At 34.8% G+C, this 16723-nt stretch overlaps 1 protein-coding gene across 2 annotated transcripts in view; it reads left to right on the top strand.

The window, feature by feature from the left end:
* The first annotated feature begins 6173 nt into the window (after nt 1–6173).
* Nucleotides 6174–16723, top strand: part of LOC131144522 (SH3 domain-containing protein 3) — a 71603-nt gene continuing 61053 nt past the window's right edge. Inside the window, exons 1-2 of one of the 2 annotated variants that reach the window (XM_058093220.1) lie at nt 6174–6670; nt 9790–9912. In XM_058093220.1, coding sequence (XP_057949203.1) covers nt 6611–6670; nt 9790–9912 — 183 coding nt within the window. In that variant the 5' untranslated portion in view covers nt 6174–6610. The remainder of the gene's footprint in view (nt 6671–9789; nt 9913–16723) is intronic. The other variant, XM_058093221.1, reaches the window with a different exon arrangement.

Here is a 16723-nt window from a genome sequence, read left to right as displayed (position 1 = left end):
TCAAAAAATAAGGAAAAAAAGAATCAAGTTACAGTGATGAACGATCAACCGTGCGCGGACACCGGTCTACCACCTGCAACAACTCTTTTTTTTTTTCTTTATTTATTTTATAAAAAAATTTTAGACACTTAACCTCTTTTGAAAAAGCTTTCTAAAGTTTATACAGACAACTTAATCTCATGAAAACTCTACTACTTTATACATTTTCAAAACAACAAACATTCAAGCACAAAGAAAGATAAAAAAAGAAATGTATAAAGAAAAGAAAAGGAATGGAATTTATGCTTTTGGTTATTATGACTAAGTCTATTGAGTAGATTGCCTACATATCCTATAGAGAGGAATCAAGTCATTTATAGTTTATCAAAATATTTTCAAAGTTGAATTAGAAAATATTTTGATGATTCACTTGAAATCACTTGAAAACTTTTAGAGTTTCAATTTGAAAAATCTTTGTTTTATTTTAAAAAATTGACTTTTCAATGGAGTCTCCACAAAAATAGAGATATGAAACCAAATTTAAGTTTGAAGGCACAATATTCTTCCACCCTCAAACCACTTTACAGATGATAACTTTAAAAAAATGGTAATTCACTTAAACTTAAAAATTTATAGATTTTTTGTACGAGAACCACAAACTTGTCTTGAAAACTTATTTTTAAAAAACTTGAGAACACTAGAGAATGCCTAAAAGCTATATATGAGCATTCACTCCAGTTTTTGGTTTGAAAAGTTCTTTTTGAATATAAAACTTTGGTGTTTTATGAAAAAACCACGACAATACCCAATTTAAGAATTCAACTGCCTTGATAACAATTTGTTAGAAAAAATAGGGAATAATTAAATCTATACAAAATACTTGCAGAACCTAGAGATATAAACACTATATTTCAATTTCAAAATTTAACCTGACAACTTAGCAATTAAATCATTAAATAAATCAACAAATAATTGATAAGTAAAACAATAAAACACCCAAAACACAAGACACCAAGAATTTACGTGAAAAATCTCAAATTAGAAAAAACCAGAAGAGCTTCAATTTAGGCCAAATCCATTGGATAAGAGAAAAATATAAGGGTACACAAACTCTACAAGAGCTCTCAATGATAACAAAAATGATAATAAATCATAAACAATCTTACTCGAAAGCCGATCTCACCAATAAGAACTATAGATCAATAAAATATTGTCTCACCAAAAAAATAAAAATTCAGAGAAAAATGGTATGATCAAAGTCGATCAAGTCAAAACCCCTGTTATTCTAATCACATATCTAAAATTTCAAGTCAATCAGGATTTGTTTTAATCCAAATGAATTTTCTTCTTCTCCATGTCGTCTTTTCATCAACTATCATCAATCCTTCTTTCTCTTCTTAATTTTTTTTTTCACGCACAGACATGCACACAACCCTATCTCTTTATATGTATATATATATATATATATATATATATATATATATATATATATATTCTCTTATTTATTTATTTATTTACAAAGTTACCCCTCCTCCTAATAGCACGTGAGGAGGGATACACAACACAAATTTCAAATTTTTCATTGTTAATTTGATTTTTTAAATAACTACAAAAATATCACATCATTTCTTATTTTTTAACACTTGGATGGAAAAAGTGGAAAATATATTTTTTATAATCTTAAAAAAGAAAAATTAGGTAGGAATTTTTATATAGACCCAGAAAAATAATAATAATAAAAAAATATAGCAATAAAAAGAGGAAATTTGGTTCAGTGTGGAGCATAGGAAAATCGTTGACGATTTGAGTTACCGAGGCTCAATAAAGGTAAAACAGTATAAAAGGGGGTTTGGTTAAATACCAAAATGTCGACAGTTTCAGGGAAACCTCAACGGTTTCCACCACGGCAGCAACCTATAAATAGGTTCTAACTCATTTTTTTTAAGGAAAAATTCACTCTCTCTCAATTTCTCTCTCTAGCTACGGCTCCTTCTCTCTCTCTCTCTCTCTCTTCAATTTTTCACCCGAATTAATCCCGAATTGACTAATAAACATCATATCGGGATCCCAACGTCGATTCTTTGCAATTTAATCGGAGCAAATTGGTTATTTGGGGATCCTAGGCACCACTCCAAGGTTAAGATAAGATAAATATATTATGTTAGGTATTTTTAAACATTTAACCGATTAAATTGTAATATGAGATTACAGGAAATATATAAATGTTTTTTTGGATATTCTAGTATATGGAAATAGGGATTTTGAATTATGATTATTATAGGTATATATTTTTGGGAAAACGGGTATATTGAGTTGATTAAATCCTAGAAGATGATGATTCTTTTAATTTTTAGAAAAATATGCATATTTTCTAGGCAGTTATTAAATTATGGATTATCACCCAAATTGTGTAGCATGAGTATATACTGGTTTTATAAAATGTTGTAAAAAATTATGGAATTATGATATGAGTATAGACAACTGTGTGCTAAGTATAGATGGCTGTGTGCCGAGTACAGATGGTTGTGTGCCGATTACAGATGGTTGTGTGCAGATTATAGATGACTACGTGCCGAGTTATGAAATAATGGTTTTATAAAGAGTTATGAAATGACAGATTTTATACAGAATTGTGATTATATCAAATTTTATACAAATTTATGAAAATGTCGTAATGTTACAGTTTGACTATATGAAATGTATTATATGGTAGTAGAACCCTGATGGACGGGTTCAGATTGAGAGCACGATACCGTAGCTATTATGATAGTCAGTGCAACCACACTACTTAGAAAGAGTGTTGGTAACGAAAGTTGTTGGAATTGATGTATTCCCAAAAGCGGGTGGATTGGGTATTTAAAATTTCATAGGTTGATTTCAGTTCCATGAACAATATTTCCCAACCTAGGGTATTATGCAATCCCAAATGCGCAGATAACTATAAAGTGGGGAAATTAAGTCAAACGCAACATTCACGGACTATTAAAAGTAACATACACGTACAGTAAATAAATTACAGAAATATAAATTGCACACACGATATGTTATCGGGGTTTGACCAATACTGCCTACATTCCCGCCTCAGCTCGCAAGCCCGAAGATTACCGCTATTGCTTACTTAACAGGTGGAGCGGTACTATTTACAACCAGGTCAAATTCTCAAGGCTAACCTCAACTTTTACACACTCTCCTTACGGGGTGAAGAAGACCCTATCGATCCTTATGGGTTAGATCAACACCCCCTCAGGCCATGCCTGAAATACAATAGACAATTTAAATTTGCGTACAATTTTAAAGCTTCTAAACACAAACAAATTTGTACCGATACTGCATAGTATAATCAATGCACATCAAATAAATAAGAACTGTGAGCTCAGTGCCAATGAAATGTAATCACACTCAATCTAATGTCAATAGGCAATCAAGTGCAAGAGTGCATTTTCAAACAATCTTTGAAACAATAACCCAAAGTATATCAATCACAAGTATGGTTTCAAAGATCTCCAACAAGTGTAATAAAAATATCTCATAAAATAATTTTCCCAACAATCTAGCACAAGAGATATTTGTAGTATAAGCTTATCAAAAGTTTTTGCAAGAACACAATACAAGACAAGCTTAATGAGTCTTGCAACAATAGTGCAAAGACTCACTAGCTAAAAGTTTACCCCACTCAATGAGTTTATTAGTTAAACCGGGAGGAAAAAATTTTGCTAAAAACTCTCAATCAACAATCAACAAGCAATTAAATAATGAGAATTTGTGCAAGTAAGAACAATGTGGAATCACTCAAGGACACTCTCACCAAGTTTGATTTAGCAATGGAATAACAATGTGTGAGTCTATAGGATGTGCATTGGAAAAATAAGCTCTCAAAATATTCAGAGGATTTTTTGGCTAATCCAATCACTAATCACCCTTTAATTGTGCAAATGAACTCATATTTATGAACAACGCCAAAATTATAACCATTGGGGATACCATGGGGGATTTTTAAAATTGTTTTAAACGAGTTTAATAAAAATAACCCGGTTTTAACCTCGGTAAAAATCGAGCAACCCGAGAGTTTCGATCGACCGTATTTTAAGTTCGGTCGACCCAATTGCCAAGTTCGATCAACCGAGGCATTTTTGAATTGTAGGTTCGGTCGACTAAAATAAGGCAATTTTGAACCCTCTGAGATTCAGTCGATCAGAGCATGTTCAGTTGACCAAATTCAGAGGTTCGGTTGATTAGGTCAAATTTGGACTAAGATTTCGGTCGACCAAGGCGTTGGAAATTCCCCACGTGTCAGTTCGGTCGACCATATGGTTCAAGTTCAAAAATGTTCGGTCGATCGTACGAAGTCAAATTGTTGACTTCCGTACGATTCGATCGACTGAATCTTTTATACTGTATATGTTCAGTCAACCGAGGCTTAAGTTCCTCAGTCAACAGTGCTTCAATCGACTAGAACATTATAACTAGGCTGGTTAGGTTGATCGAGGCCCTTTCAATTTTCATTTTAGTTCCTAATTTTGTATTAAAGGTCATCCTTGTTCACATGGTTATAACTTTTAAGTTATGGGGGACTTGTTATGAGGTGCTTGGGGACCTAAAGTGAGTCTATGGCTTAGGTTTTTAAATTAAGCCCAAAAATCAAACATATCCATAAGGTCAATCTATGGTCTTGAGCTTATAAGTTCCTACATGCATGATATGCAGATTATTACAGACCGATAATTAATTATTATAGACCCAATGAATTGAATATGAATTACAAAGAAATTGGACACTTTGGGTCTTCTTTTTCTTCAAGCCCTTGTATATCGCTATATGATTTTGAACTTATAAGTTCCTATATGCATAATATGCAAATTATTACAGAGCGATAATTAATTATTATAGACCCAATGAATTGAATATGAATTACAAATAAATTGGACACTTTGGGTATTCTTTTTCTTCAAGCTCTTGTATGTCGCTATATGATTTCGCCAATATGATCCTACACACAAACTTGACAAACATTAAATACCAAAATATTTGTCATAATTAAAACGGGATATGACCCATAAGGTCAATAGAAGTCAATTTGGCCTGCAAAGAGATGTTGACCGCCCCTGGGTCCGGACCAGGCAGCGGTAGGCAAATCATACTACATACGCGTTAAATTTGACTTAGTCTGGTGGTAGGCCAACCATGGCTAAGTCCCGCCTTCGGGCCGCACAACCCGATCATGTGGGGTTGTTACATGATGATATATGATCATCCATTCAGAGAAAATTCCTTATGTATATATGTATATGATGTTTCAATTATTGTTGCAGAGAATTGTGTATTATGATACAACATGTTTTGAAAAGGAAGTATGTGTTTTCAAATATATACAGTGCAAATTTACATGTTTTATTAATTAAAGATAATTATTTAATGGATGTGTTTTTGGAATACTAAAATTCATATTACCATACACTGATAATAATCCATTCCGTCTTACTGAGAGATGTCTAACCCCTATAATTTCTAACATTTCAGGAAATCCTCGAAATCAAGCTTAGTGTGCTCCAAGGCAGGGCTGATTAGAGTTTGTTCAGGATAAGTTTTTGTGAGACATAATTATGTAAATGGGTACATTTAGTGTTTCGAGGGATGTATTTATGGACTTGTGGAGAAATATGTATGTGTTTCAGGTGACAGTAGAACTCTAGTATTGTATTTAGAGTTTGTACATGTATGTTTCGCTGTGTTGTATTATATGGGTTATGAACAGGTACATTTCGTATCTATTTTGGGGTATCAGAATACTATAGTGTAGGGTATTAGAGCATACTTATAGTAGAATTACACAAGGCCTTACATTTTATAAATATTAAAACATTTGAAAATTAAATAATTTTGAACAACTTAATAATTTAAAAAGTATTTAACCTTAAAATTATGGTAGATCATGAAATTTATGCGACCTGATCACATTATCGTTTGACATGACCTAAGACATTGAAAGAATGTTAAAAACCTATCAAAATACAAAAACTAAAGTCTTAAAAAAAAAAAAAACAGGTATTGCTATGCTATAAAAAATATTAATTATCAAATTACTTGTTACTTGATTTTTTACTGCACATGCTTGGAGAGGATACATAATTAGGACAGACCTTTTTTAAGGGAAATATTCTTCTAAGTAAAAAGATAATATTACTTTTAATTAAATTACAATAAAATGAATCGAAGTTTCTTTCTTTCCTTCTTTTTTCAAAGACCAATGATAAGGCTTATCTTGGGTTTAACCCCCATTAAGATTTGGGCCCAAAATGTTAAATTGTTAAACTATTAAATCTCATTGTTCTTCTTGGTTTTCATTTACCATTTTAGATGGAAAAAGCTTCAAATTGTTGAAGTCAGATTGAATCTCTGTAAAAGTTTATCGAAGGGTAATATGTATACATTTTAAGCCTGCAAGGAAGTCTACTGTTGATGAAGGCAGCGAGGAGCAGTTTGTGTTAGGGTCATCAGTGTTTGCTATTTTTCTGTTCTCAGATCTGAGAAGTGAGAAGTCCTTCAGTCCAAATTCAATTACAACTTCATACCCAAATCGAACTTTTCTGTGATACGTAGAGCTTTTGGAGGATTAGAGACTGAAGACATTACAATGGACGCTCTAAGGAAGCAAGCTAGCAAGCTCAGAGAACAAGTCGCCAAACAACAACAGGTTTCTTACCCTTTATTTTGTTGATTCTCTGCTCGATATTTTTTGTTCTTTTTGTTTTCAATTTCGTTTTTTGGCTCCCGGGCGAAAAAGGGGGGGGGGGGGGGGGGGGAGGGGGAGGGAGGAGGAGGAAAAGAAAATAAAAGAAATGCAAGGAAGGAGACCCTCCTCGATTGGTTGTATCCTGGCAAGTTCGGCGGAAGTGCCCGGGTCCAAGAAATAAATTATATAAAAAAATTGAAAATTTTGTTTATATAAAAAATTTGAAAATTTAGTTTTCTTTTATGTTCTTTTACTGCATTCTTATTGGGGATCAAACACGAGTCAGATTCATTTGAATGAGAGAGTCCCTTGTTTGGTGGCATTGTATAATGAGGGTTCACTTGAAACTGAACATTGGACGCCGTTTTGATAATCATGTGCTATGTTGCAATATTTGTGCATATGAGTGTGTGGTTTTACTGAAACTGTGATTATAATCTCGAGGGAACTCGATTGAAATGGCATATATTTGTCTTGTAATTTCATTTATTGAGATGTCAAACTGAGGGCTAGTCAGTAGTGGCCTTTGTAAATTCTGAGATTAGTAGCCGTGGGCACGCACTTTGTGCATGCTCTGAACTCTTTGTTTTTTTAAACTTTTAAAAAATTATAAAGAAATAATAAAGAATTGAAGAGTACAAGGGTATTTTGGAATAGTTACGGATAATTACGGGATATTTTGGGATAATTATGAGTAATTATAGGGATAAATTTGACATAATTATAAGGGTATTTTGAGATAGTTGTGGATAGTTGAAGGGGTATTTTGGAATAGTTATTGGTAGTTCTAGGGTTAAATTTGATATTTTTGAAAGAAGACACCAAAGGGGGAATGCCCTTTATAGAATTAGAGATTATGTTAGTTCAATGTTAGTGGGATGTGCTTCTTTCAGTTAGAAGGCTGTAACTTAGATTATGCTAAACATGACAACCATTTCACTTATAATCCACCATGACATTATGAGTGGCATTGGGTGTTGTGACTTGTGATTCACAATAGGGGAAAATCTACCGGTCTTCCCCCCTCCGAGGTTTTGAAAATGACACTACATTTCCTCTGTTTTTTAATATGATTTTGATGGTAGAAACACCCCCTCTAATTTAGTTGACCATTATTGAAATGTTAAAATTTTTGGACTTTACTAAGCTGTTTGTTTTTTGCTTTTTATTCACATTTGATGATAAATTATTAGTTTTTCATTTGAAATATTGTATTCTGTAATTTATTTTTGCTATGAGGACATGATCTGTCTGCACATGTGTATGTAAGCACGTGTGCTTGTGCAAATATGTGCATGCATGTGCATGTGTGAGTGTGTGCATATGTACATGTTGGTGTGCGTGGATGCACACATTTGTGTGCATGCATGTTTGCGTATAATTGCACACACATGTTTGCACATACATGTGTATGTATGATGATACATGCACATGTTGATTTGCATGTGCACATGCACATGTATGTGCATGCATGTTTGCAAATACCCACGCATGAGTGTAGGTGCAAGCATGTCTATGATTATGTGTGAGCTTGTGCACCTGTAAATTTTCATATGCACGTGTGCATGTGCAGAAAAATAATGTTGAATTTAAATATATATTTAAATAATCTAAAGACCCTCACCCTCTGCCCCAAGAGCTTGGAGTTTGGACCTTCGATATGGATTTGATTTTTTTCCAAATCTAAACAAATCCAAATCCAAGGCCTGAAATCCATGCTTCCATAGCACCACACATGATGTCAATTTTTAGGAAGAAGGGAGAGGGAGGTGTTTTTTAGAAACGCAGGAGGTCTAGAGTGATTTTCGAAAGAACAAAATTGTCTAGTTCAGTTGATGTTAACTTTTATCAATCCAGAGGGTGCATTGAGGTATTTTGGAAAACACAAGTGCAGTGTCATTTTCAAATACTTCTAGGGCTATGTTTGATTTTATCCTTTTACAATGTGGAAACAAAAAGAGCACCAACCAAAGTAGGCTTTTTGTGTATGTAGAGAAAATGGTTGTAGATAATGAGATTACACCTGTACTGTGATTCACTCTTCTTCCAGTGGGAATGAAAAACTCATATAATTTCCTTTGTTCTAGATATTTCTCACTCTTTCTTGCACGACAACATAAAGCAAGAAGATAGCTGGTTGCTACACCAATAAAGGAAAAAAGCTTGTCATCAGGCATGCCTGTATACCACTAGATTTGAGGAGTTTCTCTGGACACTTTTCTGGTGCACTTGTCCTAGCCCAGGGAGCTTGACTTTAAAAATTTCCAAACTTCCTAAATAACACTGGCATTAGTCAAGTCATCATTGTGATTTGATTGGCTCTTTGAGACTTTTGGTCACTTAGAAACTTTGTTAGGCTGAATAGATTTTGAATGCACAAATTGTCACTTTTTCTTCTTGCATTCTTCCCTATATCTCAACCACTGACAAGGTGTGAATGTCATTGGGCATCATCTAGTTCATTCAAAATCAGGAAAGTTTTTAGCTAAAGAAATTAATTAACCACCAGGAGCACTCATTGCAGCCATGATAGATGTTAAATAACTAAAGTATGCACATAAAATGCATTGTAGCTTTCTTCTCATTGAATTGTTATATTGGACATAAAATGCTTTCTATCTTTCCTCTTATTGACTTGTTATACCAGCAATGGCTTGTTCTGGTTTCTTGTGTGCAAAAATGTGCTTGTCTGTCCCCCCACTGTCCCCCTGCTCTGTTTGTGCGTGAATGTTTGTGTCATGTTATGGTGGAGAGTCATTATTTTTAAAGAATGATCAGAAAGAGTGAATGAAAACTTTTTCTTGGACATCTTGACAAGGCAAATCATGATGAGGCACAGAGTCCATTCATCTGAGCTGCAAGCCTGATGCACTGTCCTTTCATTTTTAAATGTATCCTCAATATATTCACTTAGCTGCTGGCATTCATCTAATATGAGTTATGCTATAATTGTAATGTTGCATATTTGTACTATGTTTATAGTTGTCTTTACTATGAATGTCTAGTATTTTCTCTAGCAATAATGTTTGCAATGAACCCCCAGCATTGTTTACCGGCAATTATGTTTTTGTGAATTTCAGGCTGTAATAAAGCAGTTCAGCGGCACTGGTTATGAAAGTTCTGATGTAGTGGTTATAGATGAGGTTGAGATGCAGAGACATCAACAACTAGAGAAACTTTACCGGTCTACGCGTGCAGGAAAGGTGGAGATGGTTTTCTGTTTAGTGTTTATATTTTTTTTGACAGAAACTGTTCAGTGTTATCATTGCCTCCCTGGTGGAAGATTAGTGTATTATGGCTATTTAGTGTTTCCCTTCTAAAAGTGATATTTCCTTTTTTTTTTTCCTTGAAAAGAACATTTTAGTATTAAGCCCATTTATATTTTTGGATTAAAACAGTTAGATTATATGATCATTATTAAATAAGTTCACTGACTCTCAAAATCAAGTAGTTTGGGAGAAAATTGAAAAATGGGGAAAAAGGAAAGAGATATCACAAATGCATCAAATTATTGATATCCTTTCAAAAGTGCTGCATAATATTTTTTTGACTAGTAAATCTGCGATCTGCTGTGTAAATACACCAAATCAACATTTGCTCTCTTTCTCTCTCTCTCTCTCTTTATATATATATATATATATATATATAACTATCAATTTTTCTTTTTAACTCTTTGTGTTTGGAAATGTAGTTTGAGCTCAGCTAGTAAAGTTTGTAGGGTGGTTGCTCCATGAAAGAGGATTTAGTGAAATCTTTTGATCCCCTTGCATAACAACAGCAATGATGACAACAACAACAATCAAGGGCATTTTCCTCTTGCCGGAGTCAGCTATATGAATCATTTTCCTCCAATTCACACTATCAATGGCATTTTCCTTAGCTAGCTTAAAAGCTATTAGATCCTTTCTCACTACCTCATCTCAAGTTATTTTAGGTCTACTTTTACCTCTTCTACTACTATTAATAATAAATAAAACTCACTCCTCCTCACTAGAGCACTAGTGCACTACTTGGCCAATGTTTCAAATGCCCAAACCATCTAAGTTGCCCCTCTTTTCTTATCTTCTACTGGTGCTATGCCTACGTTATTGTGAATATGTTCATTCCTTAATTTATCCTTTAAAGTTATTCCACTCATCCACCTTAGCATTCACATCCCCTTGCATAAAGAGGAAAAAAATGCTGTATGACCAAACGTTGTTTTAATTCTTAATTTCTTAATTTTGATTTAAGTGTCACATCTAGAAACCTTTAACCAATGCAATGCTGATCAATATCCTTGTTGCTATGTAATATTGTCTTGTCAAGTGTGAATCAACCTTTTTAGGATTTCATATTTCACAAAGAAGAATGACAATTTCTAAACTAAAATTGGAACATTTGTGTAGAAATTTTTATTTGGTATGGTGACTTTTATTTATTTTTTGCTATAGTTTTTCCTTAGATGTTTTGAATTTTATTACATTGAGATGCCCATACTAGTCACTTTCCCAAGAGCGTTGATTTGGTAGTTAGGCCATTCCTTAAGAAGATTTCTTGGGTTGGAGGTGCAATACTATCCTGAGTTGGTGGATTGCTTCCAAAACTGAAAATTAGACCAGGAAAAAATGAGTTGATGTGTTCAAAATTAACAATTTAGGGGTGTTTTGTGAAATCATTCTGTGTATAGCTGCTTGGTCCATGAATAATTTTTGCTTAATAGCTATGTTTCTAAAGAAATCCGTTATTGCTTCTATAATAGCCTTTTTTTTTTCTCCCTTTTTAATTTCTGGTTTTTGATTGCATGTAATGTAGCTGGCTCTGTAGTGAAACCCCGGGGGGGGGGGGGGGGAAGGGGGATTTTAGTCTTCTGTTTATGACTTGTATGCACTTTGTTGTGAGAACATTGACTTATGAGTGTAGAACTCTAGACTTTTACTCCAACCTCATCCTATCACCTAGGCTTGGCTTAGGGGCCCTTAAGTTTCATATCTTGGTTTCTGAAAAGTGATATCTGCCTAGTTTAGTTGTTTTCTGATGTGCAGTAGAGGGGTTCTTTAGGGGGCGCTTGGGTTAGGTTATCCTATATGGCTAAAGTCCATCATAAATGTTCTCTTAGAATCGCTTTTGTGAAATATTACGCCCTGGAGTAGGATTACTATTATGTTTGGGTTAGGTTATATTGAATGGCTAAAATGTTCATCCTAAATGTACTCTTAGAATTGCTTTTGTTTTCGTTTGCTCATTAGGATTTCTAGGAATATAAGATTGCACTGTTTGGCATAACCGACTATTCTAATACTAATTCAATAACATTACTAGACTACCCTTAACTTTAATGATAATAATATGTACGTGATGTGTATGTATATGTATAATGTATAATAATAATTGCAATAATATTTATTAATTTCTTTAATAATTATCAATTAATCATAATAAAGAAAATAAATAACAACAACAAAAATAATTAGTAAATTGGAGTAATTAAAAGAAATAATAATTGATTACTATCGTGTTTGGGTTGGATTACCCGAAATAGCTAATTGTCCTCTTAAAATTGCTTTTTTGGTATCTTATGTCTTGGAATACGATTTCTATCTCAAGGGTTTGGTTCACTCATTAGGATTTCTAGGAATATAAGATTGCATTATTTGGCATGGCATGGCTATTCTAATACTATTTCAATTATATTGCTAGAATACCCTTGACTTGTCATGATGATAATACTATTTGCAGAATGTGAATGTATACATATGATAATGATTGTGGTAATATTTAATAATATCTTTTAATAATTATCATAATAATGAAAATAAAGGACAACAGCAACAATAAAAATAATGACTTGATTGGAGTTATTAAAAGAAATAATGATTATTAATAATTGTTTAAAGGCATTGAAGTGGAAGCTAGAGGAGGCTCTTCTCCCTTGAGTCACCATGTGTATACCTGCAATTCCTGCAAATTGGGATGATCCAAGCGACGGGAATGACTCAAGCTGGATGAAGATGTAGGAGGATTCATACAAATAGTAGGTTAGGATCTGGTAGGCAAGGCAGAGGAAGGGATTGAATAAGGTCAATAAAAACTCAAGGAATCAGAGTAGTATGGTGTAAACTCAAATAAGGTGGCATCAATAGGGATGAAGTATTAGTGTAAAGTAGGGCTATAACATCGATATCCCTTTTGAGTATAGGAATACCTAGAAAAATACATTTGATAGCACGAGGATCCAACTTATTGGTTCGTGGAGCTAATTGATGGACAAAAGACAACCAAATATACGAGGAAGGGAGAACAAAGGAACCTTAGGGAAGATAATTGAATATGAGATTTTACCACCAAGGATAGAGGATGACATCTTATTAATGAGGGAACAAGCAGTGAGCATAACATCACTCCCAAAACTCTGGGGACATTCATTTGATACAATAGGGTATAAGTGACTTTTGAGAATATGTTTGTTTTCTATTTTGCAACTCCATTTTGCTGTGGAATGTGGGCACAAGATGACTGATGGATCATACCAGAATTAGTCATATAGGTATTGAAATGTGAAAGAAGAAACAATTGAAAAATATTTTTCTTCATTATATTGTTCTTCTGTACAATCCAATATATAATACGATTACCTATTCTAAACAAGGAAACAATTTCCTATTGAATAATATCAAATCCCCCCTAATTACCCACTTTCCTAATTTGTATTTTATTTACAAAGATATTCGGGATTGATATTTTAACACTCTCCCTCAAGTTGGATCATAAATATTAATCATCTCCAACTTGCTAATAAGATCATCAAAGCTGTGTCGTCCCAACCCTTTAGTGAGGATATCTGCAGTTTGTTCCTTGCTTGGCACATAAGTCATACATATAATTCCTTCTTCAATTTTTTCTTTGATGAAGTGCCTGTTTACCTCCACATGTTTAGTCCTATCATGTTGGACTGGATTAAGAAAAATGCTAATAGCTGCCTTATTGTCACTGTAGAGTTTGATAGGAAGGTTCACCGGTACCTGTAATTCCTCCAATAGTTTTCGTAACCACAATCCTTCACAAATCCCTTGAGCGACTGCCCTGAATTCAGCTTCAGCACTACTACGAGCCACCACATTCTATTTTTTGCTTCTCCAAGTTACGAGATTTCCCCAGACGAATGTACAATATCCTGTGGTGGACCTTCTATCTTCCACTGATCCTGCCCAATCTGCATCTGTAAAGATCTCTACTTCCTTGCTTTCACATTTCTTAAAGAACAGTCCTCTTCCCAAGGATCCCTTGAGATATCTAAGGATCTTGTATACAACATCTAAGTGAACTTCCTTTGGTGAATGCATGTGTTGACTTACTACACTGACTGCAAATGCAATATGTGGTCTAGTATGTGATAGGTAGATCAGTTTGCCAACCAATCTCTGATACCTCTCCTTTTCTACTCGCTTTCCACAATCTTCAACCCTCTTTACTGTTTCTATTGGGGTTTCGCTGGGTTTGCGCCCTAGCATGCCAGTTTCAACTAGGAGGTCGGTAACATACTTTCGCGGAGAAACACTAATTCCGTTTTTCATTCTTGCCACTTCCATGCCCAAAAAATACCGCATCTGTCCCAAGTCTTTAACTTCAAATTCAGTAGCCAGGATCTTCTTCAATCTCTCCATTTCTACAGTATCATCACCAGTAAGGATTATATCATCAACATACACTATTAGAATTGTTCTCTTACCTCCTTCAGACAGTTGGAAGAATAGTGTATGGTTTGATTGCCCTTGTCGATACCCTTGATTCTTTAGTACCTTTGCGAATCTGTCGAACCACGCTCTAGGAGATTGTTTAAGGCCATATAATGATTTCTTTAGTTTACACACTCTGTTTTCTTCACCTGTTCTACTGAATCCTAATGGTACAGTCATGTAAACTTCCTCTTCTAATTCTCCATTTAAGAAAGCATTTTTAATATCAAGTTGTTGTAGTGGCCAATTTAAATTGGCTGCCAGGGACAAGAGAACCCGAACTGTATTTAAGTTTGCCACTGGTGCAAATGTCTCAGTATAGTCAATGCCGTAGGTCTGTGTAAAGCCTTTTGCAACAAGTCTGGCTTTATATCTTTCAACTGTTCCATCAGATTTACATTTCACTGTGAAGACCCATTTACAACCCACTGGCTTCTTCCCTTTCGGTAGATCTGTCAACTGCCAAGTTCCATTTTTTTCTAGGGCTCACATTTCTTCCACGACTGCCTCTCTCCATTCTGGTATTTCTAGAGCTTCCTGAATTTTTTTGGCATTTTCATCCTGTCAAGATTAGAGACAAACGCATGATATCCTGTAGACAAGCTTTTATAAGACATGTATTTCGACCGAGGGTATTGAGTACATGACCTGGTTTGTTTTCTGATTGCAATAGGTAAATTGATATCATCAGGTGCAGAATTATCAGAGGAAGACTCAATTACCAGATCAGGATAAGGCGAGGGCTCATGATTATTCAGAGCCATCACCAGTTCCAACGGTCTTAGTGCCTCAGGTATGAGATTCTCCCTCTCCTTTGTTTTCGGCTTTCTTGAGTAAACCAGTATGTCTGCGTTGTTTTGCTCTCCTGCATCTCCCCCTGAGGGTAAGTGTTCAGTTGTGTTTGGCAAGTCGGGAAGTAATGTAATGGAGGATTTAATGGAAGACTCAATTGATGGGTCAGGGAATGGAGTAACTGGAGTAACCGCAGATTCAGTAGTAAAAGGATCAAAGAATTGATCTTCACTCCATTTCTCCCCCTGAAGAGAGGGCTTTGGGAAGTAAGGAGTGGTTTCAAAGAAAGTGACATCAAGACTAACGAACAATCGTTTTGAGACCGGATCATAGCATTTGTAGCCTTTTTGGGTAGGTGAATAACCAAGGAATACACATTTAATGGCACGAGGATCCAATTTATTGCGATGGTGTGCATGGACATGAAGAAAGGCAGTACAACCAAAAATTTTCAGTGGGAGACTGGAAGGGAGTCGAGAGGTAGGAAAGTGTTCCTGAAATTTCTGAAGAGGGGTGACAAATGAGAGTGCTCGACTTGGCATTCGATTAATGAGATGTGTGGCTGTTAAGATGACATCGCCCCAAATATAATGTTTCATGTGGGTAGTGAACATTAATGCCCGGGCTACTTCAAGTATATGTCTGTTTTTTCGTTCAGCAACCCCATTTTGTTGAGGGGTATCCACACAAGAACTTTGATGAACAATCCCATTATCTTGAAGATAAGTTCCCAAGATGGTATTAAATTATTTCGTACCATTATCAGTATGTAGGATCTGAATATGAGTCTGGAACTGTGTGTGAATCATGGTATGAAAATTGATGAAAATGGAGCGGACTTCAGTTTTGTCTTTCAGTAACTAGACCCAACAAAGACGAGTATGGTCATCGATAAAGGTCACAAACGATTTTGTATTGGTGCGATTTAGGGAACGTGAGGGACCCCATACATCATTGTGAAACATAGCAAATGGGCGAGATGGTTTGTATATGGATGATGGAAAAGAAATACGACGATGTTTAGCAAGCTCACATACTTCACATTGAAACTCAGAAGCCATTTTATTTGAACAAAGAGAAGGAAACAAACTTTTTAAATAATGGAACTTGGGATGACCCATCCGTGAATGCCATAACAAAAGTTCACTATTTCTAGAAGTACATGCAGAATCACAAATTGCCGTATTACATTGTTCACTCAAATTTGCCTCCTCAAATTAGTAGAGTCTCTCATACGCTTTAGCAGTGCCAATCGTCTTCCCCGATGATAGGTCCTGAAAAACACAATGAGAGGAAACAAATTTAGGGGAACAATTCGAATCGTTTGTTGACTGACTGATAGATAACAGATTGCATGATAACTTGGGGACATGTAAGACCGATTGTAAAGTTAAGGAATCAGATATGGGAATACTTCCTTTTCCAGCAACTGGTGAGAGAGAGCCATCTGCAATTTTTACCCTCAAATTCCCGGCATATGGTGAGTAGGATGAAAAAATATTGATAA

The sequence above is a fragment of the Malania oleifera genome, chromosome 12, assembly GCF_029873635.1.
Source record: "Malania oleifera isolate guangnan ecotype guangnan chromosome 12, ASM2987363v1, whole genome shotgun sequence".
Taxonomy (NCBI): Eukaryota; Viridiplantae; Streptophyta; class Magnoliopsida; order Santalales; family Ximeniaceae; genus Malania; species Malania oleifera.
The sequence above is the reverse complement of the archived record's forward strand: the minus strand, read 5'-3'. Positions and strand labels throughout refer to the sequence as shown.